General features: G+C 44.6%; 1 protein-coding gene across 1 annotated transcript in view; it reads left to right on the forward strand.

The window, feature by feature from the left end:
• Positions 1-9,962: 9,962 nt before the first annotated feature.
• Positions 9,963-23,610, forward strand: part of USP24 (ubiquitin specific peptidase 24) — a 60,232-nt gene continuing 46,584 nt past the window's right edge. Inside the window, exons 1-3 of the mRNA XM_084291212.1 lie at positions 9,963-10,447; positions 21,747-21,912; positions 22,894-22,961. Of these exons, the coding sequence (XP_084147338.1) occupies positions 10,100-10,447; positions 21,747-21,912; positions 22,894-22,961 (582 nt within the window). The 5' untranslated portion in view covers positions 9,963-10,099. The remainder of the gene's footprint in view (positions 10,448-21,746; positions 21,913-22,893; positions 22,962-23,610) is intronic.

The following is a 23,610-nucleotide window of genomic DNA, read 5'->3' on the forward strand; positions in this document are numbered from 1 at the left end:
GAAGGGAGTCTCTCCTGTCTGGCCTCTCTGACGTCTCCAGCATCAGGCAGGATGGTCAGCTTAACAAGAAACCCACTGTGAAAGAGGCAAAACAAAGTCTCATCAGTCCCGCTGCACAGACAGCACCATTCTTCCCATCGAGGTCTCTAGCTTTGATGGAACCAACCTGTCCTGGTTTCAGTTAGCACAGAATTAATTTTCTTCCTAGTAGCTGGTGGAATGCTGTGTTTTGGCTTAGAATGAGAAGAGTGCTGATAACACCCCGATGCTTTAATTGTTGCAGAGCAGTGCTTATACTAAGCCAAGGACATCTCAGCCTTTGCTCTGTCCTGCCAACGGGCAGGCTGGGGGGTGCAGTAAGAGCTGGGAGGGGACAGACCCAGGACAGGTGACCCAAACTAGCCAAAGGGGTATTCCATACCATCTGACGTCATGCTAAACAATATATAGGGGTGGCTAGCCGGGGGGAGGGGGCCGGACTGCTCGGGGTTAGGCTGGGCATCGGTCAGCGGGTGGTGAGCAATTGCATTGTGCATCACTTGTTTGTACATACTATTATTACTTTCGTATTATCCCCATTGTATCATCATTATTATTATTGTTATTATTATTTTTGTTATTTTTTTTTCCTGTCTTATTAAACTGTCTTTATCTCAACTCACGGGCTTCACTTTCCATTTCTCTCCCCCGTCCCAGAGAGGGAGGGGGGAGGGTGAGCGAACGGCTGCGTGGTGTTTAGCTGCCGGTCGGGTTAAACCACGACAGTCTTTTTGGCGCCCAACGTGGGGCCCGAAAGGTTGAGATAACGGCAGATCTGATCAGAGTGTGTTAAACTAAAATTGGTGTAAGGATTAGACCTGCTTAATAGTCACTTGTCATGATGCTGATTGCTTTAATCACAACTCTGCTGAGCCTGTTTTCCAAATTGAGTATTATAGTACATTATTTTCCGTATTTGCTCTCTGTAGTGTTGTTTCTCCTCTCCGGGCCCTGGTTTCAGACCATTATGGTACTAAGTGTTATAGCAATGGCTTATGAGACGATAAGATATCTGGTCATGACTCTAACTTGGTATTTATACTCAGTAACATCGTGGACTCTGTACTTTGGAAACAGCATCTTGGGAACTATTAGCAATTATACCTATTGTTTTTCTCCATTAGAGAGTCAATCTGTGGAGGGGAAAGGGGAGGATATTTTTCCTTACTTGCTTACTCTCCCTTTCTCTTTCACCACCCCTGTATCCTCCTGGGTCACTCTGCCTTCCTCCTTCACCACCCTCTTATCCCCTGAGCTTGTCACAATAGCTCTCCAAGATATTGAATATTTCTGGAATACTCAGAATACCATAGTCTTGTTGTTCTGCCTCATGAATGCACTTCAGATTCTGCTTAAAGTTAAACAACTACTTATGAAGCTGCTGAGGGAGAAGGTGAATCGAGTCAGTTTGCAGAAGTGAAAGCCATTCAGCTGGCTTTAGACATTGCTGAACGAGAAAAATGGCCAGTTCTCTATCTCTACACCGATTCATGGATGGTAGCAAATGCCCTGTGGGGATGGTTACAGCAATGGAAGCAAAACAACTGGCAGCGTAGGGGCAAACCTATCTGGGCTGCTGCATTGTGGCAAGATATTGCTGCTCGGGTAGAGAACCTGGCTGTGAAAGTACGCCACGTAGATGCTCATGTGCCCAAGAATCGGGCTACTGAAGAACATCAAAACAACCAGCAGGTGGATCAGGCTGCTAAGATTGAAGTAGCTCAGGTGGACCTGGATTGGCAGCATAAAGGTGAATTATTTATAGCCCGATGGGCCCATGACACCTCAGGCCATCAAGGTAGAGATGCAACATACAGATGGGCTCGTGATCGAGGGGTGGACTTGACCATGGACGCTATAGCACAGGTTATTCATGACTGTGAAACATGTGCTGCAATCAAGCAAGCCAAACGGTCAAAGCCTCTTTGGTATGGAGGACGATGGCTGAAATATAAATATGGAGAGGCCTGGCAGATTGATTACATCACACTCCCTCAAACTCGCAATGGCAAGCGCCACGTACTTACAATGGTGGAAGCAACCACCGGATGGCTGGAAACATATCCTGTGCCTCATGCTACCGCCCGGAACACCATCCTGGGCCTTGAAAAGCAAGTCCTATGGCGACATGGTACCCCAGAAAGAATAGAATCAGATAATGGGACTCACTTCCGAAACAACCTTATAGACACTTGGGCCAAAGAACATGGTATTGAATGGGTGTATCACATCCCCTATCATGCACCAGCCTCCGGGAAAGTTGAACGATACAATGGACTGTTAAAGACTACCTTGAAAGCAATGGGCGCTGGGACGTTCAAAAACTGGGATACGCATTTGGCAAAGGCCACCTGGTTAGTCAATACTAGGGGATCTACCAACCGAGCTGGACCTGCCCAATCAAACCTGTTACGTACTGTAGATGGGGATAAAGTTCCTGTAGTGCATGTAAAAAATATGCTGGGTAAAACAGTCTGGGCTACTCCTGCCTCAGGAAAAGGCAAACCTATTCGTGGAATTGTTTTCGCTCAGGGACCTGGATATACTTGGTGGGTGATGCAAAAGAACGGAGAGGTCCGGTGTGTACCTCAAGGAGATTTAATACTGGGTGAGAATAGCCCATGAACTGAATTGCACCATGTTAAATAGTATATTATACTGTATGTTATCACTACCATGATTACTATAGGTGACTAATTAGAATGTATGGAAAAGAGTGTAACCTGAGCATGACATAAATGGTATGGAATAAGGGGTGGATAGATGTCCTGGTTTCAGTTAGCACAGAATTAATTTTCTTCCTAGTAGCTGGTGGAATGCTGTGTTTTGGCTTAGAATGAGAAGAGTGCTGATAACACCCCGATGCTTTAATTGTTGCAGAGCAGTGCTTATACTAAGCCAAGGACATCTCAGCCTTTGCTCTGTCCTGCCAACGGGCAGGCTGGGGGGTGCAGTAAGAGCTGGGAGGGGACAGACCCAGGACAGGTGACCCAAACTAGCCAAAGGGGTATTCCATACCATCTGACGTCATGCTAAACAATATATAGGGGTGGCTAGCCGGGGGGAGGGGGCCGGACTGCTCGGGGTTAGGCTGGGCATCGGTCAGCGGGTGGTGAGCAATTGCATTGTGCATCACTTGTTTGTACATACTATTATTACTTTCGTATTATCCCCATTGTATCATCATTATTATTATTGTTATTATTATTTTTGTTATTTTTTTTTTCCTGTCTTATTAAACTGTCTTTATCTCAACTCACGGGCTTCACTTTCCATTTCTCTCCCCCGTCCCAGAGAGGGAGGGGGGAGGGTGAGCGAACGGCTGCGTGGTGTTTAGCTGCCGGTCGGGTTAAACCACGACACAACCTCAAATTAAACAAGATCCAGCCTGACCAGCAAAAGGAGACTTTCTGCTGCCGGGCAGGATTCATCACTGCCCAGTAACATTGGGATTTACAGACTGGTCGGGGTGCACGACAGCAGCTGCTGCATGGATGGAGCAAACAGCTCCTGCCCCACAGTTTTGTAACAACAACAAACAGGCAGGGAAATGCATCAGGGAGAAGGAAGGGAAGAGCTAACCACATCATTGTAACTCCACGTTACTTGTAGGCTGCTTGGGTGCCTGGTGGAAATTGCCACCTTGTAGTAAAACGCTGCAGGAGAATGGAGAGCGACTTTCACTGATTATTTGAGGCTTGTTGGATATTGAGGAATATGATTAATAGATTTGAGGATATTGGGGAAATCAACCAGAGCTGATCTCACACATGAACACACGGATCTGTTTGTGAGCACAGCGAGCAGGCAGCAGAGGCTGCAGCATTCCTGCAGTGCTGATGGCCTTGCACAACGCAACGCAGCATTAAAACAAAACCTTGTGGCGGGGAGGGAGTTTCTGCTGCGATATGGGAACAGATCAAAGGCTGGGAGCACCCAAGGAGCGAAAAGAGCAGCTAATAACAGCGTGCAGTAACCGAGCTGGTCTGTGGGTGCGACTCAGCCCTGAAGCACCTCTCTGGTGGAGATAAGAGAGGCTTCAAATGAGTCATGGACAGATCAAGTGCATCATTAAAGGGACAACAGGGCTGCGAGTGCCAGCAGGCAGATGAGGCAGGAGGAATCCAAGGCTTTAGGCTCTCACAGCCTTGAAGAACCTCTTGATTTTTCTGAACCTAAGCCATGCGTTTGAACCTTCACCACGCGCTTGCACCTCTCCTGCAGCCCCCTGCGGATCCCTAAAAGCAGCAGCAAGGCCTTCGTCCGGCACAGAGGGGCTGCTGCCTCCCAGGCCAGAGCCCAGTCTGTCCTCCAGTTGCCTTCCAGTCTTCTGTGCTGATTTAAGCCCGGTGCCACCAGGCCTGTGCTGCTGTGAAGCTCTCCCTCACCCCTCGGGCCCATTTGGTGGCTCTCCCTCAGCATCCTCCTTCCTACCTGCTGTGTCTACAGCCGATTTCTCAAGCTTCAGCGCAGAGCTTAGACAATGAGAAACTACAGAAGCAGGTCCTGTTTTAAAGGTCAAAGCATAATTCAAAAGGAATCTGCACCGGGCAGAGGGCCAGCAAGGAGTTCCCGGTTGCTCTATCGCACTGCACCACATCACAGCCTGCATCAGGGAGCTGCCAACTGGCTCGCAGACACACACACACCACCGAAAACAGCCGTCACCCTCACAGCACCGCGTGTTCCTACAAGCACTGCTGCCACGCCGCCCTGCCCTTACCTATACCCTGTAAACTGAACGTACCCTATGGTGTTGGATCCACTGCCTTGTTTCCTACCTGCCTAAGCAACCTCCACCCTCTTCCTCTCCACGGTCTGTTCCTTGTTTGAGCTGAATTCCTGCTCCTTCCTATGCACAGCTCTACTGATAAGGACTGCAAAGCCTCTAAGTGACTGGATTTGTATGGCACCAGCCATGGCGCTGGCACACAAGGAGTGTGATTTACCACCACTCCCCTCCCTCCAGCAGTGTGTTAACTTCAGTGTCTATCGCAGGATGGGAGGGATCATGAGAAGGGACTGGCAAACACGGTGGGGACAATTTGACAAAATAAAAGCGCCCAAAGGCTATCGTTTACAGCTCTGTGGTACCTCCCAGACTTGTTCAGTGCTTCAGGAATACCTGAAGTTTCCATTCCGGATTGTTTCCACTTCCAAAATGTGACTGCGTGTGTTTGCCCCTGCACAAGCTGAGCTTACAGCCTGCCATTATGCCAAGTTTCCTCAGCTAACTTGGCTGGAGGATAGAGTCTGCATTCAAGTGCCTGCCTCTGGGTGGGTCCCTCAGGGTGCCACTGTGGCTTGACACTGAATATCCTGTTTGTATTGTTGCTCTGCTCCCCCAGCAGCTCAGCTTGGGCCACTCGGCATCAGAAATAGTTCTGTCACTGCAGCTCGTCTGATACCGGGCTCGCACGTCAGCGTACCATTTATCTGAAATGACAGTAAAGAATTGTAACCAATATAGGTAGGGAAATTATCTTTAAAAGTAATTTACCTGGAACCACACACATAAAAAATGGATTAGTCATAATTATAGATTTTTCCAGGGCGCTGTTCCAAATTTTACTCTACAGAATGGTTTCACTCTGCATTTCTGCATCTCAGTGCTTTCAGCTTCTTTTACAGTTCAGCCTCAGCCTCAATTTTCCATAGCTTGTGAAGGCTGTTTCAGGAAGAATGAACAAGCCCCTTGCAATAGGTTCCTTTTCTCAGCCCAGAGCTGCAGAGATGTATTGTAAGACCCACGGGACGGTCTGAGTTGAAGAGCTGAAAACAAACCCAGGCAGTGAAGCAGAGGGGACAAATCTGATCCGCCCCTGGAGTCAGCTGTTCTCTCCTTTTGGTTGTGTTGCCCTTACCATGCTGCTCCACTCTTTCCACACTCACGTCCTGCTGCTTCCATTCAAGAGAAACAGTGTGAAACCTCACTTTTGTATTTGGGAGAGCAGCAGGTACTCAGCTGCTGAAGGAAAACCAGTCATGGTTCAGCTCCTGTTCCCTTTGGACACCGGAATAACAACTGGGCTTTCTGGAGGAGGCACATCAACACCACGAGATCTGCTCACCTTCCTGTTTGCCCTGCTAGTCCCACTACACTTAGCAGCAGTGTAAGAACTACTATGTGCTGAGGAGCCAGGGATACCACCCCATCTCCCTGTGAGGTGTTAGATACCCATCTTAAAAGCACAGTAATAGAGTTAAATATTGTCATTATGATTAGGAGCGTATCTAAGTAATGCCAGTGTGAAACCAAGGTAAGCTGCCTCCTTGCAAACTGCTGCTGACAGCAGGCTTTGCCTTGGAGGTTATCCCAGTACAGATCTCCTTCCTAGCTGGCCAAAAGCCGTGAAGGCAGCAAAAATCCCCAGTGCAGGCAACGTCTAAAAGTATATTACATGAATCTGTCAGCTGGTGGTTGTGAATGGACTCGCACGTGTTTGCTAAAATTGTTTTCTGGGATGCTGCACAGCTCTCCGAGGAATCAAATACATTTACGCATCTACTCTGTTGTCTGTATGATAACAGAATTATGACTTTCAGTAATTCAGGTAAATTTGCACTAACTGATCGCTGAGGCCCTTCCTTTAAGCCCACCTATTACATTTAGCTATAAATAAAGTAGAAGCAGGAAACTGGAAGAGACTGGGTGGGATAAGGAAGGAAAGACGGAAGGAAGGAAAAAAAAAATCCAGAAAAGCTAAATTAGTTCTGCACAACACTATATATAAAGGTGGATTTTGCAACATCTCACATACTCACTCTTTCTTTAAGCAATAAAGACTTCCTGTGCCATAACAGTTTAGTATAACTGCCAGTTATATTAAAAGCAAGAAGCATCTTGTCTACCAGAAACATAAGATGGGGGAAAGCTTTGTAAATATGTTCCTCTTGTTGGTGCTTGGTATGTTTAGAGGTACAGAGACAGGATATATCTCACCAGAAAGTTACTTTCTCATCACTCACTGGGTGGTGAGATCTCCTGCGAGGCGATGCCATTTGATTTGCTGCCTTTTCTGGTACTGTAATTCAAGTCCACAAAAAATATTTACCCTGCAGCCTGTGGAGAGTGTTTCTGTTCGCTTGGCAGACAGCACAGAAGCCTCTTCTTATCATCATGAGATCCAACTGTATTACTTGCCTAATCCTAAGCCATTAACATCAGTGAGAGAAGCAGGGTTCTTCCCTTCCAAATAAATGAGCTGTGTTTCATACAGACACACACCAATTCAGGCAACAACTGCAAACGTGTTTCTTCTAGCTACTGCAACTCAATTTTCATACTGCTCCTTCTGTGCTTATGCGCCATGTAATGGTGCGGCACCATGATTAAATTTTGTCCTGATTTCACACGTTGAGTCATAAAAGATTTATGAACAGTAAGTTTTAGCTCATACAAAGCTTCCCTTAGTAACATACTGCTTTGAAATGTCTTAACAAGTGACGAGAAAGATGCTCTTTCATCTCGAGTAAAACATGCGTCAAATTTAAGACCTGGTGCTAATATAACAAACTTCCCCTTCCCGTCTAGCAGAGTCCCTAAGCATGTATGTAGTAATTGTGGCTGAGAAGATGCAGCAAAGAGGGAAACAGAATCAGGGTGGCAAGGGATGTTTTCCAAATAGTTCAGAGATTTGGGTCAGAATTCCCCAACAGCTGCAAACATGAGAAACCTCCAACAAGCCAGAGAGTTAACTCTTGGTTTGGCTGCACATGTATGTTCCACCAGAACAATACAGATGTTTCTCTTTGAGTGAAAACACTGCGTTCACTGTTTAAATAGCGAGCTGTAGAACATAGGACTGGCTTTAAAACAGTTTTATGAAGAAAACCATAAAAGTATATTCAGTTAAACACAAATTAACCAAGCACTCCTACTGTAACATCTCCACAGAAATCATTGCAATGTTCCATCAAACCCTAGTTTCAGGCTGCCTGGAAACCCCAGAGTCAACCCAAAAATTGTGTCCAATGTCACAGCATTGAATTTACTGAAAGTCACTTACCAAAGAAGTAGTTTTTGTTCCAGAACGTCTCTGTTGCAAGATAGGGGTTATTCATGTCCAGAGGTACTTTAGGATACATAAATGACAAATTTTGTAGAAAGTCACTACCTTCTGTAAAGTAACAGTCACAGTAAACGTGTCTTATCAAACTGGCAACTACGCAGTTGTAAACTCCAAGTTATCCAAAAGCAGATCTTGAGGGTATTGCCTCCTCCTTCAGCTTCTTTCCTTTCCTTGTCTCCTTGCACCTTGTAATGTCCCATAGGAAAGACTCACTCTACATTTCTCGTTCTCAGCTAGAAAAGTTTGTTGTGCTTCTCCCTGAAACTTTTCTTCAAATAACAATGCGTGAACAACATTTTCAGCTTGGATTTTCAGGCTGAATAACTTTTAGAAAAAGATGCACCCAGTCTTTCAATAAACTGGAATATACAGTCTTGTCCTTTACACAGTCTCAAGAGAAATGCTGTCAGAGAACTCTGTGAAAAGCTTAGGATCAGCATACCTCACTGCCAACATTATGTTCAGCTGCTCTGTCCAAGTGCTACCATCACATATTGCTAAATTCAAATTCCCTTCAAACTTCTCTCAGGACAGTGGTGCATTGGTAACTTAACTGTAAAGCAGTCTCTTCTGTGCTCAGTCATCTGGGATTACAATCAGTTCCTCCATTACTTTTGGTATGTTTTCATTAAATAGCTCAGGGCAAATTTACAGGACTCCTTCCTTGAAATAAATCTGAAATCAATAATGACATCTAATATAAGATACCACTTTTTCCTACAGACTTGTCTTCCACTAGTAAAGGAAAATGATGCCAACTGACTTCATCAGCCTGTGAGGATTAAATCATTACTTATGTTTCAAAAATGAGAAAGTGTGATTTAAACGTTGAGTACATGAGTAAGCAGTGAGTCAATATTCAGCATATTAACTGATTGCGCTCGAAGCGATAGATTTTTTTTCTTGATCCTGGCAAAACTGAGCCATACGAGTTCCTTTTATAGCTGGAGATCTGCGTGACTGAAGAATCCTCCTTCGATCCAGACGCTGAAGTTGAGTCGGGCACGATACCTACGTTCCACTGAATGTCACCTACAGAAAATAAATAAATACATGAAAATCGGGATATGAAAGAGTTGTGATTACCTTTTGGGTCAGCACACAAAGATAATGTGAGCACTGGTGGCACACTGCAATCTAAAAATTATTCAAAAACCTTACCAGTCAAACAGGCAGATCTGTCAGTCAGTTTCTTTCGACAGACACCATCAGGAGCAGGGATGGACACAGAGCTCTGAAAGTTCAGAGATTGTTGGTGTTCCCTAGAAAGATTGCCTTACGCTGGATTTAATCTGTGCCTCAGATTTCAGGCAACTATTTGTAGTTTCCTCACCCCGGTGCTCTTAGTGATGCCAGCCACTGCTAACACACGCTACCAGCACCGATCTTCACAAATCTTTTATCAGCTGCCTCCTTTTCTGCGGCCGTTAAAGTGTTTGATAAAACGGAGGGATAGATATTGAGTGGATAGCCTAAGGGGTGCAGATCTCACTTCCGTAAGGTGCCAGAGTTTGGGCAAGTACTTTTTAAGAACCACACACAAATTCAATTCATTGGTCTGTAGCAATTTTATTATTATTTTTGCACTTATTTACGGGGTTTACTCCCCACCGGAGGAACCCCCCCCATCACACGCCATGAGGGCCCCGAGCAGGCCCCGACCCCCTCCCCGCCGCTGCCGTCCCCATGGCAACGCCGCCCCCGTCACGTGACCGGTCGCCGTGACAACGCCCCGCACGCTCCATTCATCCCCGCCAGCCTCGCTTCCCCCGTCACGTGACGCGCCCCCCCCCCCTCCCTTCCCCTCTTTCCGGGCCGCGCAGTGGGCGGGGCGGGCAGGGCGGGGGGAGAGGCGCTGCCGGCAAGATGGCGGCGCGCGCGGCGGGCAGCGCCTGAGGCCGGAGCCCGAGAGCCCGGCAGCGCCCGGAGCCCGGCGTACCCGCCGCCCGGGGCTCCCCCCCCCACATACACACGCTTTACCGCGGGCCATGGAGAGCGAGGAGGAGCAGCACATGACCACGCTGCTCTGCATGGGCTTCTCGGACGCCTCCGCCATCCGCAAGGCGCTGCGCCTGGCCAAGAACGACATCAACGAGGCGGTGGCGCTGCTCACCAACGAGCGGCCCGGCCTCCACTACGGCGGCTACGAGCCCATGGACAGCGGGCACGGCCCGGCCGGCGGACACGGCTCCCCCGCCGGGGGGCAAGGGCACCGAGACGGGGACGGGGGCGGCGGTGGAGGAGGAGGAGGAGGAGGCGGCGGTGGTGGCGGAGGGGGCGGCGGAGGAGGGGGCTTCGACCCGCCGCCCGCCTACCACGAAGTGGTGGACGCCGAGGTGAGCCCCGAGGGAGGGCGAGGGGCTGGGGGGCGGTGGGGAGCCCCCCTCGGGGTGCCCCGGCCTCTGGCCGTGCCCCTCTGTTTGTGTTTCCCTTACCTGCTGTTGCATTATTTTCCTTGGCATTCAAGGAATGCGTCGCTGCCCCACAACCCCCCCCCCCTAGCCCCGTGCCTTCTTGCATAACCCAATAATCGACTGCACTCCATACATATATATATTTTTAAACACAATTTCCTCTTTGCCAAGTGCAAATCCTGAGTGTTTTGGTGTTGTTTTTTTTTTTGGATAGGCCACGAGTTCACCCATGGAAATACGGCGAGTGCAAGTGTTTTTAAAACAAAGGCTGCACCTCGTTAATTATAGCTGTGTTTTAAAAAGACGCCTGAAGCAGGAGGGCTGGCGAATGTCAGCCTCGCACGCTCCTTCCCCTTCCTCCCTGTTCTGCTTTTTTCCCTCCTCTTCCACGCTTTTCCAGAACTCAGCTCCTCGGCCAGCAAACGCGCTGCTGGCTCTTGCTGTGCTGCCTGGAACGCGCTTGCAGCACTCACCTGTAAAGCCTTCTCCTCCTCCAGGTGTGTTCCTCTTCTCCAAAATTGCCCAGGTGCCTATGGAAAGAGCTAAGGCTGACTCTGGAGCCCAAGGGGTGAGAGCAGAACGGAGCAGCCCCGCTGTGTGGTCCCGGTACCCAAGGGCCACCTTGCATGATCTGTCTCAGTGGCCAACAGCAGGTGCCTAAGCACATGAATAACAACAGGCTCATGCACCCCAAAAAGTGTGCTGGAGATATCCTGAGCCAGAAGGGATATATTTCTGTGTGTGTATTTACCTATAAAAACATATATGAAGAATACATGCACATATCTATGCATACGTAGCTACACTTGCACGGATCATCCATATCCAGTCTTGGTGTGTTAACTGAATTCCCCTCTTGCAGAACAGCGATCCTGTTTGCTGAATTAACTAGTTTAGATCCCTCACTGGTGTATGATGGTGATGTACGTGTGTGGAGTAAGCTGATTTGTGGGGCTGCACGTGTGCTGTGCAGAAGAGGAGTTGCTTGAAATTCCCTGACTGAAGCAACAGGGAACGAGTTTCGTGACTTTGCATTGGAGGGCTGTGAGAGAGTTCTGCTGGTGGTGTTCAGAGCTTGTTAGCTGTGAAGAGGGTGGATTTCCGTGTCAGGTATCTCGTGGTTACGGATGGGACTAACTGGGCTGTCAGTGTGACATGTACAGAGAAGCTGTCAGTGTAAGCTTCAGACAAGCGTGTTTTTTCCTCTTCTGTTCCTATTACAGATGACACTGACAACTATAAGAGGCTTTTTCTGTTATTTCAGTTTGTTTGTCTGATCAAACTTATACTTCAGTTTCCTTTGCCACCCGTGTCCTTGTTTGCTTTGATTTGTGCTCTTGTTAACCCCCAGGAGGGAAACCAAAATATTTGAATATATGCAAATGACTGCAAGTCCGCAAAATCAGCACGGAAGGATTGAAGTATCTTACTGCATGAACCTTTATATGAATTCAGGCCTCAGTTTAGTAATTGGATCCATTTAAGTATGAACATCTGTCAGTTTCTGCACGTGTATGCATTACATTTTGTCATGCAAGAGTTACCCCTGTAAAAGTCTTAAGATCTGGGATTATTTCCTCTGTTTATTTGCCTAATATCGCAGTGCAGCCTAGCAGCTTTTGACATATTTCATAAAAAGGGGAAAAGAGAAACTGTACGTGATCAGTTCTCATTCTTTTTATTCTTCAGATGTACTGTGGAACTGCATTTAATAAACTGCATTATTATTTAGGTAGTTAATCAGTAGGAAGTTCTACATTCAGAACTCGTGGCCCATGAAGCCTGTTCACAGACGCCCCTATTACTCGTTGTAGGCACACACATCGTGTTGAAACCTTGTGAGTAGCACACCCGTACTATCTTGTGGCAACACAATTCGGATGTTATTTCTGTTTATCTTCCTGTCAATATCCTCTCCCATTCTAACAGCTCTGAGAGCGTGCATTCCTCCCTCTCGTCGTAATAGCAATTTTAATGCTTGCTTAATGGGGAGGGAGGGATGTTTCTTGGTTTGATTTTCAGATGGTATATATCAGTAATGTGCATGAACGCATAAATCAAGAGCACAGCCCTACTTTTCCCCTAAATATTTTTTTTCTGCTCTAGTAATCTTTTTTTTCCACCACTAAGTGAATAAAAGTTAGGGGTAGATTTGTTATTTTAAGCATAACAGGAAGACTTCAGCCGTGCTCCAAGATGTGTGTGTACCAGCTCTATACTTTGTGTGTGTGTTTTTTTTGGCTGAGTGCAATTTACTATGCGGAGAAGGGTAGCTTTATGAATGATCAGACACTTTGCATGTTCTCTAATCAGTAAAGAGCCCGTTATGTTTGCATATGCTTCCTTGGTTCTGTTACATAATGTTAGTCTGTTCTGTTCAGCAAGCACGGTGATCAGAGAAGGGTTTGTGTGTTGGTGCTCTCTGGGCATATCACAGCAACCCGATACGTGTCTTACTAATAAAAATCTTACTAATAAAACCGTCTTCCCTTTGGGTAGGATAGAAAAGCCATGGCAAATCCTGTTTCAGTGGTCCAGGCTGCTTCAGGGGCTTCTGGAGGTGCTACAGGAGGCTGAATTTGGAAGACAGCAGCTGTGAACTGGCCAATGTGCACTCTATTTTATGAGACCTGAGATAAGACACTCATAAACTCTCTTTAACAAAGGCTGAAACTTCAGTTTCAGCAGGCTCATGTCTTCCACAGAGCACGCAACTGATTCAATTCTGAGTTAATACCTGTGGCCTATGGAGTTGGTGCTGCTGGCGTGACTGTGCTTAATTTGGAAGTAGGAAGGGGGCTTTGCATTTCTTCCTGAAATCTCAGGAAGTTCAGCTTTAGGTTCCTGGTTGGCTTGATGTTTTGCCCTCTGTAGTGCCAAACCACTTTGACAGGCTGAGATCACCTGCTTTTCTAAGAGGTTACTTTGCCTGTTTGACACAACTTTTATGTTTCTGTCTGTTGGCTGAAGTGAATCTGATAAGTACATTTTGGCAAGAATCTGGGATTCTCTTCTGTTTATTCCTTAGGCAACGTACAGATTTTTACGCTGTGATCTCTGGAGTGGGATGGAAGGTTATACTCATCTTTCATGTGACTGACGGATAAGCTCTTCTGTGAACTGCTGCTAAGTCCATAAAATTTATGATGAAGCTATAAATGAATGTGATGACAAAGTTTGTCAGTGTCCACAAACTGTCCCGAGAGCCCTCAGTGCTGACGTTCACAAGCTGGGCAGGAGTAGGATGGAGAGGGGCAGGCCAGGCAAATATGAGCAGGGAGCCTAAAATTGTGTTAAGGGTAGGAAGCCACTTACCCTGTTTGTATAACCCTTCCTGAAAAGAAATCTTGACTTGTTTTTCAACAGCTCCTGCGAGTCGTTGCTCTGACCTTTTGGGTAAATTGTGATCTGCGGGTTGTGTTACCTTCCAGCTATTCCTGTCTCCTTCAGCATGTGCTCCTTTGATGTTGTGTTTTTTTATTATTATTTTATTTTAGTTGAATGGGATCAAAAGCTCACATACACCAGATTTTCCTAGATAAGGTTTAACATAAAAACTTGTCCGAAATTGCTCTTAGAAGTTCTGTTTGATTTCAGGAGGAGGGGCTGTGCGGAAGGAGCATGCCAGCAGCAGTTTCTCACTCACTGGTCACGCTGCAGGACTTTGGTGTGCCAACCCTCTGCCTCCTTCTGAGCTTCTAGGGTGTAAAATGAGGATAATGGTTTGTGCTGTGTGGGAATACTGCAGACACTGGGCTTGTGACGGTCTCTGGTCCTTGGATGGAAGGAGCTCTGTTTATTTCAAGGCAAAAAAAAGCTATTTAGGAAACGCGATGGGCTTTACACTGCAGCTTTATAAATGTAAAGTCAGTCTCCTGTAAGTAGAGTTGAGCTTCGCAAAAGTGACTGCTGCTGGCGTTCTCACCTGGAAGTTTTACAGTGTGGCTTGTCTAGGAATTGGCCTTGTAAAGCAATTAAGCAATCAAATAAAGCTCTGTGCTGCGTTCTGGCGCTGGGTCCTGGCGGGCTGCCACCACAACGTCAAGTGGAATTAGTACTTCAGCACTCCTGGGTTTCAGCATCTCTGCTCTCAAAAATGACACCTGTGGTCCTGGGGTGGCCAGAACCTGAAAGGAGGAGGGAGGAGCTGCTGCTACATCGGTGCTTTCTTGGGTTTAGAAAGAAAAATCCCGGCTTAGTCAGTGTTTATCCAGCGTGATAGTAACAGAGATGCTACAGGACGGTGCTGAGAATGGGGGTAATACTGAGAAGGGAGGCTCATTAAGAGTAAGCTTTGTTTGAAATACTTTATAAGCCTGTTATCATATAATGTGAAGGAATCTTTGGGTTAAGACCGGCACATCACAGTTACTGGGACATCGGTGATGGTGATGCCCACGGAGGCAGCAGGCAGCTCTGCAGCCGGCTCCTCAGCTGGGCAGGAAGCATCTGATAAAATGTTCTCTGGAGGCATTTGCTGGTCATCTTCCCAGTTTAAAGTGCTATTCTGTGGCAGCTGTTTAATAAGGAAGTGAAACGCGGAGGAAGAAGGAGTATAAAAACAAATTAGCCAGTGTTAGAATTTAATTCCAGCAAATCATTTGGATTGCTTTTGGGTTAAGGCACAGTAGCTCTTTGTATGAAGAGGGCAAAGATGGAAAGGAAGTGCCTGTTCCTTTTGTAAACTCTCGACTTGAAAAAACCACGCGTTCCTGCTGCCATAGGAGAAGCCTTTGGTATGTATGTTTCAGTTATGCTTCGTGGGCCAAATTAAAGCCCCGGTGTACTCAGTGCTTCTTGCTGCTTGCCCTTCCTGCTCGCTGCTGTGCAGCACTTCTCACTTCTGTTCTTCCGATGCCCGGCAGAGAGGTCTTGGGAGATGCTTAAAGGTTTTGGTCCTAGTTGTTAACCACAGCTTTGCAGTCAGTGGTACGCTGCGGGACTTGCACTCAGCCTTGTTGCCAGCTGCTTTTTTGGTACTAGTTTGAGCTCTCCCTTCCAGATCTTGAGCGCTGGTCACAGAAGTGTTGTGCTAAATCCTTTATCTCGTGCTTCTGCAGCACTGCTCTGTTACTGCCTGGTGTTCTGGCAAAGGGGAGTAGAAGTAATGACTTAATTTTAGGCACTGAAATGCCAAACACTTGTGATTCACTGTTTTATTGTATTAAAGCACAATGTTTATCTGATACCACACAAAGTTATTTTGAGGTATTTGGAGATCAGCAGTGTTTTTGTGCCTAGGAAAACTCAAGGGCTGGGAGGAATAATGGTACCAACTCAGTGCCTGGATGTTTGTACTTACTCCAAGGGAATAAATTACTTAAATATTTCAGACAATACTGAAACCACGTGTAAGATAAGCGTGTGTTTGCCCTGATTTCTTACGAGTGCCTTTCTTAACAGAGCTTTCCGTGACCTTTCCCTGGCCTACAGCTTGTTATCGAGCTTGGAAAGACGTTGCTGAAAGTGCTCGTAACAAGCCTGATTCCACTGAATGCTGGGGTAGTTGTAATGCGAAAGGTTTCTAGGTTGTTTTGAGTTAAATGGATCTTCTAATTTAAACAGGATTTTTACCGAGCCTTGATTCTCGTTGCTGTAACACTTAGCGCTGAGTTCATCTCGGAACAACGAGGGAAGTACACTGGGGAATATTGCGTGGTAACGTTGTATCACTCTGGAAAACAGGGGTACAGTTCAAGCACTGCTTTTAGAAAATCCTAGTTGGTTTCTAGCTTTACTGATTTCCCCCTCCCAACATCCATTTCACATTGTGTTCTTCTCAATTTTCTATAGCTTTTGGGGTTTGAGAGGCGGGGAGGAAGCTGTGTTTGTTGTAGATAATTTTTTATAATCCTTCATGTGTACTAAGGGGGGCTTAGTCCTACCAGGCACTCCTGACAATGCACTCGTATTACTCTCAGCTGAGGTCAGGTTCCAAAACATTGTGTGAAAACAGTCACTAAATAAATGAGATCTTTTTTGGAAGGGATTTACAGTGAGGTGAGAATCTGAATCAGCTCTGATTAGATGGGCTACATAACACAGGATTTGTTTTCCTTTAGTGGTAGACCAGGATCATTACTTCCTATTAACATGATTAAGTACTGATATTAATTACTAATATTGACACTTTGTGTAATGTAATGCATAGCACAAATGTGAGCTTAAGGGCTTAATTCCGCTGTGAAAAGAATAAAAGTGTGATATATCTAACCAACAAGGTTACTTTCTCTTAGCAGAACATAAATAACAAAAACCATTCCTTTCTGTCACTTTACTCAGAAACTTTGCATACAGACACATTTTTATCCATAGAAAAAATTAAGGGCAAGATACTATAACTGCCTAAGGTGTAAAACAGTTTAAGACAATTACCGTGCTTTGAAAATAAATAGCTGTTCCTCAATAAAATATGTAGAGATATTTTCCAGATCTGCCACTTAAATGGAGTTTAAAGAAGTCCCTGAAGCTCTGGGAGTACCGGTTTATAAAAAAAAAAACCACTTCTGTTCAAATAAGAAAATATAAGTTTAAAAATCACTGTCTACCTCATGCTGGTGCTTTCCAGCCTAAGTGCAAAGCAGTGGCTTTGATTTATTTGGAAACCTTTACGATCGTACTCCAGTGAATCAATTCCAGGCAACAGAATATCCTCCTCCTAACAGTTAATTAAAATGAAGGGGAAAAAATGCCATCCAGGTGCAAAAGTAAAAGCTGCTTTAATCAGCAGTCTGGCAGATAGGACTGTCAAGTCGTGACTTCAGGATTCATAGCTTCTCCCAGAAGTTGATGGACATAATAGATCAGGGAGTAGCGAGCTGTTCTTTCTGTTTTTATGGATATTTGACGTATTGCTTCTGTGTTGCCTCCACCTGAGCGTTTTGTGGTGCTTTGCAAAACACCAGTGAATCGTACATCAACCTGCTGGGGCAGAGGGAAGTGTCATTACTGACACTCTGCAGCTGGGGAAAGCTGAAGCACTCACAAATTGATGTCCTCGTTATTGGTTAGTATATCTGTGATAAAAGTGAAAGGAGGGCCTAGAATTTTTTGTCTTTTAATTCTGACTTTAAGGATTTTGTTTTTCATTGCTGCTTTTCAGGGCAAATAACTTGATTCTGTTTGTTGACATGTGGTGACAATATACAAATCGCTTTTTTAGCAATACAATGAAACATCAAAATCCTGTTGGCTGCAAAATGCTGAAATCACATGAAAATCACTTACTAAAGAGGCACAAGGGAAGAAAACGGATCTGCTGGTACCTTACAAACTCTGATCCTATTGCTCATTGAAAGAAACACAACTTTCTGGTTCAGTTTCAGGGATTATACTAGATTCAAGAGCACCTAATGGAACTTGGCTATAGTGACACTGGATTGCGCTGGTAGCCTTCTATCAAAATCAAATTAACAAATTTAATTTGTAACTTGACTGTAATTTCATTGCTAAGAGTGCCAATTAACATCAAAATACCCTCTTAAACTCCGTGTTATTTTATGTAAAGTGACTGGTGTGGTAAGCGTCGGTGGCTTTAGTTAAACGCTGTGTGATGAGTTAATTAGCTGAATGCTATGGGAATACATTTTGAAGCTTTGAACTGTGACCTTTCGGCAATTGAAGTTAATTTATATTTCATTTGTGTGTGTCTTTTGTTCTGTGTTAGTCTGCCTTGGAAGGGTTTATGCTCAAACTTGGGTAACACACTGTTCATCAGGTATTAACAATTTCTTTATTCAGACTTGCAAACAACTCACGGAGGTGCCAGGCTCCCAGAGTGACAATGTTGAATTGGCACTTGAAACTGTTTAAGTGAGAATATTTGTCTTGGGAATTTGTGTGCATGTATGGGTATAACTGCACTTGTGCACCTTGAAAATAAGCCAAAAATAGCCCCGTGACCCTGCTAAAATGGAGGAGCCTTCATGGTAGGAAGAGATACAGGCATGGAAGATGATGTTAAAGGTCTGTCGGTAAATGCTTCTTGGTCTCGAGACTGGAGCTGCAGAAGGCAGCATTGTTGCAGAGCGTGTGATGTGCAATGTGATTTTTTTTTTTTATCTCTGAAAACAGATGGCTCCTGAAAATTTTTGAACAATCAGTCTTTGGATGACCAGTTAACTGCCAGGACTAGTCTCACTGCTTTTGTACTGTTCTGCTGTTGGAAAGGATCCCTGTGAATCCTTAACTTGTCAGGTGACAGTTTCTGCATCAAAAAAATACATGGTTCCAGAAATGAGACCCAAAAAGCCTTTTTACAGGAAGCTGACATGGGCTTGTGTGCTGTTTCTTTTCTTGTATAGCATATTTTATTTAAAAGCATATATTTCACCTTCGGAAGGACATCAGTAGGTTCTCTCATGACAGTTTCTGCCCCTGTTACAACATGCTAGCTGTGGTTACCTGTTCAGAGCCGTGATCTGTTGCTCTTTTGACATTGACAAATGCAAATAGGGTCTTTGCTGGGTGTTGGTTAGTGAGACAACATAAAATCATAGAAGAGCTTATACTGCACCTTGCAACTTTAATAAATCCCTCACTTTAAAGAGCAAATTGATTTAGAAGTTGGATGGGGAGCTGCTTGATTTTTGTGCAGAAAGACACTAATTATGAAAGAGCAGCAATATGTTTTTAGAGAGACTTACTCAGACAAGGTATGTTGTACGAAGTGAGATTCAGTCTGCAGAAATATGCACTGAGCATGGAGATACTCTCCAAGAGCATTAGCTTTGTTAATGGTCTGAAGCAGAGTGCAAGTTTGACTTTTAAACTACCTGGGCATAGATTTGAGCACACTGCACGTTTCGTGCTATCTGTGAAGCTGCTTTAATGTGATACATTCTAAAATTAATCCATAATTAATCTTGACACTTTCTGGGAAGGATTTTAGTAGCAGAAAACTGACGTGTAAGAATGCCTTGTCATCTGTAATTAACAGAACGTGCCAAAGACGTGCTCCTTCAGCACAGACGGCTCCCTTTGTTATTAGGGCAATATTTCCAGTACTGCACCCGCTGTTACTGCTTGTGTAAAAGATCTTTTTGCTATGTTGCTGGTAGACTCAGTACAGCAATAGGCCAGCCGTGTTTTTAGCCCAGCTGTTATGGTCATGTCCTTGTATGTGAGTGCACAGCGAAGAAGAGGTATTACTTCACTCCTCGCGAATTTCCGTAATACTGCAGGCACTGGCCGTGGCCTGTGGGGAGAGAAATAACGAGCAGCTCCCCTGAGATGCAGATGGGGAAACAGAACAACAACACGTGGAGTTTTTCAGCAGCAGTGAAAGGTCTGTGCTGCTGTTAGGCTGCACCTCTTGGTCTCGTAACACCTCACGGATATTTTTATTTAACATGAATACCTTCCTCTAAGGATTGGAGAAACCATAGCTAAGTTAATGTCACCATTTGTTGAGATGCTTTTTTGCTGTGCCACAAGTCTAGGCTGACATGCAGTCTGTTACCTAGTGACTGGATGTGCACACTACAGTCAGTCTTCCTTTATGAAGCTAATTGTTGTTATCTGTACTGAGCCATAAGGGCTTTATTTATAAATGCACGTTTGTTTTCTGCAGTAATTGATCCATGTTCAGTGGTGGGTATCCTCTATGAAAGCTGTAGATGTGTTTGATCACTACAATGGGATATTTCTTGGAGAACTTTTGCTTTTAAATACCTTCAGACTCTTCATTTGGTCCTTCGGACGTCTCTTCTCCAAAAGCTCATGTACTTAAACGAGGGGTGAACTGCTAGATCAAACAATGAACTGAGTATCCAGCCTAAAGGAAGTACAGATTCCTGCAGTGGTAAACTTGGGGCTGAATGTTTAGTAGAGGGTTGGGGAAGGTGCCACCTTGCTTCCCAAACATGTTTTCTTGCCTGAGTACGATTTGGTGTCACTCCTATAAATGTTACTGCTGCTCTCCAGAACCTGTTATTAGGTACAGCACGTGTGCTGTTGTCACCTGCGCCAATTAACTTTATAGGGTGCTCTCTATACAGCTGCTGTTCCGTTGGTGTCACTTTTTCGAGTCGTTATGAAAGTGAATATGATGCATTAATGTCTTAATTAACAGGTCTAATCCTGCAATAGCAAGTGCAGGGAGAGCTGGACACACACTTCTCTACATAAATCTCATTCCTTATGCGCTGCGTCCTCCCGAGCTCAGTTGTTTCTCTGGCCTTTTTTCTTTCTATTCTCTCCGTTTGCTTTTCTGGTGCTGTATTTTACTCTCAGATGTGTTTCCTTCGTGTCCCTGGCACTCTGAGCGCTCTCCTGTTACCACCACACGCTTGTGTTTACCTCAGCCTCTGGCAGCCGCTGCCAGGCCTGCTCCGGGTGTCGTCCTCCCTCCCGCCTGGACTCGGCCTTCTGGAAGCCACAGAGAGCCCATGGGATCTCTGTGACACATGGGGTAGCCAGTATCAACATGAAGTTTTAATATAATAAAAAAAAGAGACATAGATAACTTGTGTAGTATCCTGTTTGGCGCTCCTGAGGCAATTACCTCATCTGGCGCTTAACGAAGAACGGGGGCTAATTCCGAGTGCTGCCTGTGCACAGAAATAGCTGCCCTTAGTGACACAGGCAACAAACCTGAAGAGCTGAGCTACAGCCTTGTGCCTGCTTCTTCCCCGTTTGCCTTCCAGAATGCTTTCCAGTAACTTATTTTGACTTCAGGAGTTGTAGCTTCCTTGCTGAGCAACTATACCTGAGACTTGATATTTTCTTTACGTGATTAGCTACTAAAAAATCCTGATCAACTGGATTAGTCTAGTTTATTTTCAATGTGATTGGGTGAAGGGGTAAAATTGGCCTCCCTTAAAATAAGCTATTTCATCATCTCCAGCAGTTGTTGAACAGAAGATTAATATGCACGCTTCTGTGAAGATCAGGGCTTATACTCTAAAGTCTCTCAGGGACTAGAAGCACTTAGCACTTGGCTCTAGGATCTGATATGCTAAGGAACAAAATTTGCTACTTAGAGACGATTAGCAATTAGTCATGTAAACATAGCAGTTATCACCTATACGAGATAGTAAAGATATGTAATCAATTCAAATCGAAATACTAAATTTTGCTTTGGAAAACAGAAGCAGCCTAAGGGTTGCTGAGAATTTGACATGCTGCTTATAAGCACAGCCATCTCTTCTGAAGCTAGTAAATCCTTTAAAGTGTCAAGGATAGATTTAAAAATTGCTTCACTTGAATTTTTTATTCACAGAAAAATGATGAAAACGGGAATTGCTCTGCAGAAGGCATTGAGTTTCCAACCACCAACTTGTATGAGCTGGAGAGCAGAGTTCTAACAGATCACTGGTCCATACCCTACAAGCGGGAAGAATCTCTAGGCAAGTGCCTAATTGCATCCACCTATCTAGCAAGACTAGGTAAGTGCTATTTTTACACACCTAAAGATAATCTGTTCAGATTTCATAGACATATGGTGCGCAGTTACGCCTTTTGTATTAATTTTGCAGTCGTTAGCACCCAGCAGAGTGATCACATCTCTGTGAAAGTGGATACCAATGAATTATTCTATCTAACACTGTAAAAGGAGTGTTGATCTCTTTTTTTTTTTTCTAAAGTAATTTGTTTACTTAAGCTTTTTTGGAGGAAAAAATGGAGCACGTGTTTCTTTATGTTCTAATGATTATAGGAATTACTGTTTTTTCAGAGCTGAATTACTGACTCGTTTTTCATTGTGCTGGTAATTTTCCATTTGTAAAAAACAAGCTGTCATCTAAATTCATGCTGCACCAAGCTTGTGTAACTGGTTGTTTTTCCCTAGTGAAGTGCTTATAGTGCATTAGACCTGAATTTGTCTGTTCTGTATTTAGTACTTTGGCTGGGGTTAAGTGTGTTATGGAGATGACATGCCCAGCTCATGGTGTAATGAGAGTACGGGGCAGTTTTTCCAACATGCCTGACAGCAGCCAAAAGTGAGGTTATAATCTGTAGGAAGAATAAGAGTGGTTAGTGATTCTGGTTTGCGTTGTTGATTTTCAACGTGTGTTAAAAGGCTATGTGTAGATCTGCTTTTTTTTTGGGGGGGGGAGGGGGGTAGGAGGGGAAGGGGATATGAAGCACCAGGAATGGTCTCCGCTTAGTATTAAATTTTGAAGAGAGGAATGTGTGTGGTACTACTCACGCTTGAAGAAGTTGCAAAAGATTAAACATTTGGAAACTTCTTATTTCTAAAAAGCAAGTTCTTTTGGCTCACATTCTTTTGTGACTGAAAATAACATAATGCTTAATAATCAATTAATAGTAGCTCTTCTGTTGCTGCTGGTTTTGGTTGGTGTATCCAAAAACTTGCACTGAATTTTCTGAGGTAATCTTAAAACACATACTTCTTCCTTTCTGTGAAGGTCTTTCTGATTCTGATGAGAATTGCAAGAGGTTTATGGACAGATGCATGCCTGAAGCATTCAAAAAGGTAAGTAGGTACATTACGCTAATTTACTGCTTGTCTTTGAGTTAATCATGGTGGAAATAGTGTCTTTTAATCCAGGCTGATACATACTTTAGAAATTGTGGTAACCGGTGAATGTGTTGCTAGATTAAAATCATTCTGAAGTTGCAGTTCTGCAACTCTTGTATGTGTATTTTTTCACCTTTTTTCACTACTCTTCACCTCAGTGCTTAATGCCTAACCTGCCTCTCTGACTGTTCTTCTCTGGGTTATTGTGCATCTTCTCTATGGAGCTCCCCAATCTAAGTTCAGAATGTGTTAAGTTATAATATGCTGAATTTTTTGCAAGTCAGTAATTGAGCCTGATTCTATTGTTTCTTAAAATGGTACAAAAAGTAATGGTATTTAAAATATCAAGCTCTTTAACTGTAAAGACAGCTAATGCGCAGACCTAGCAGAAATTAAATAATACTTGCAGATGGAAGCTTCAGGTCCTCTTTAACCAGCTAGGTTAGACCAGATTTAAAGAGCGTGTTTCAGTAGGTGGAAAAGCAGCAATAATAGCTCTCTCTTCATGGTACATGTTCTTTGTTTTCCAACAGCAACTGCTCAAAAAGTGTGAGTCGGTAAATGGTTATTACAGATGAATCAGTGCAGCTCTGCGGAACGTGTA

This window comes from Netta rufina, assembly GCF_964035555.1.
Source record: "Netta rufina genome assembly, chromosome: 8".
Lineage (NCBI taxonomy): Eukaryota > Metazoa > Chordata > Aves > Anseriformes > Anatidae > Netta > Netta rufina.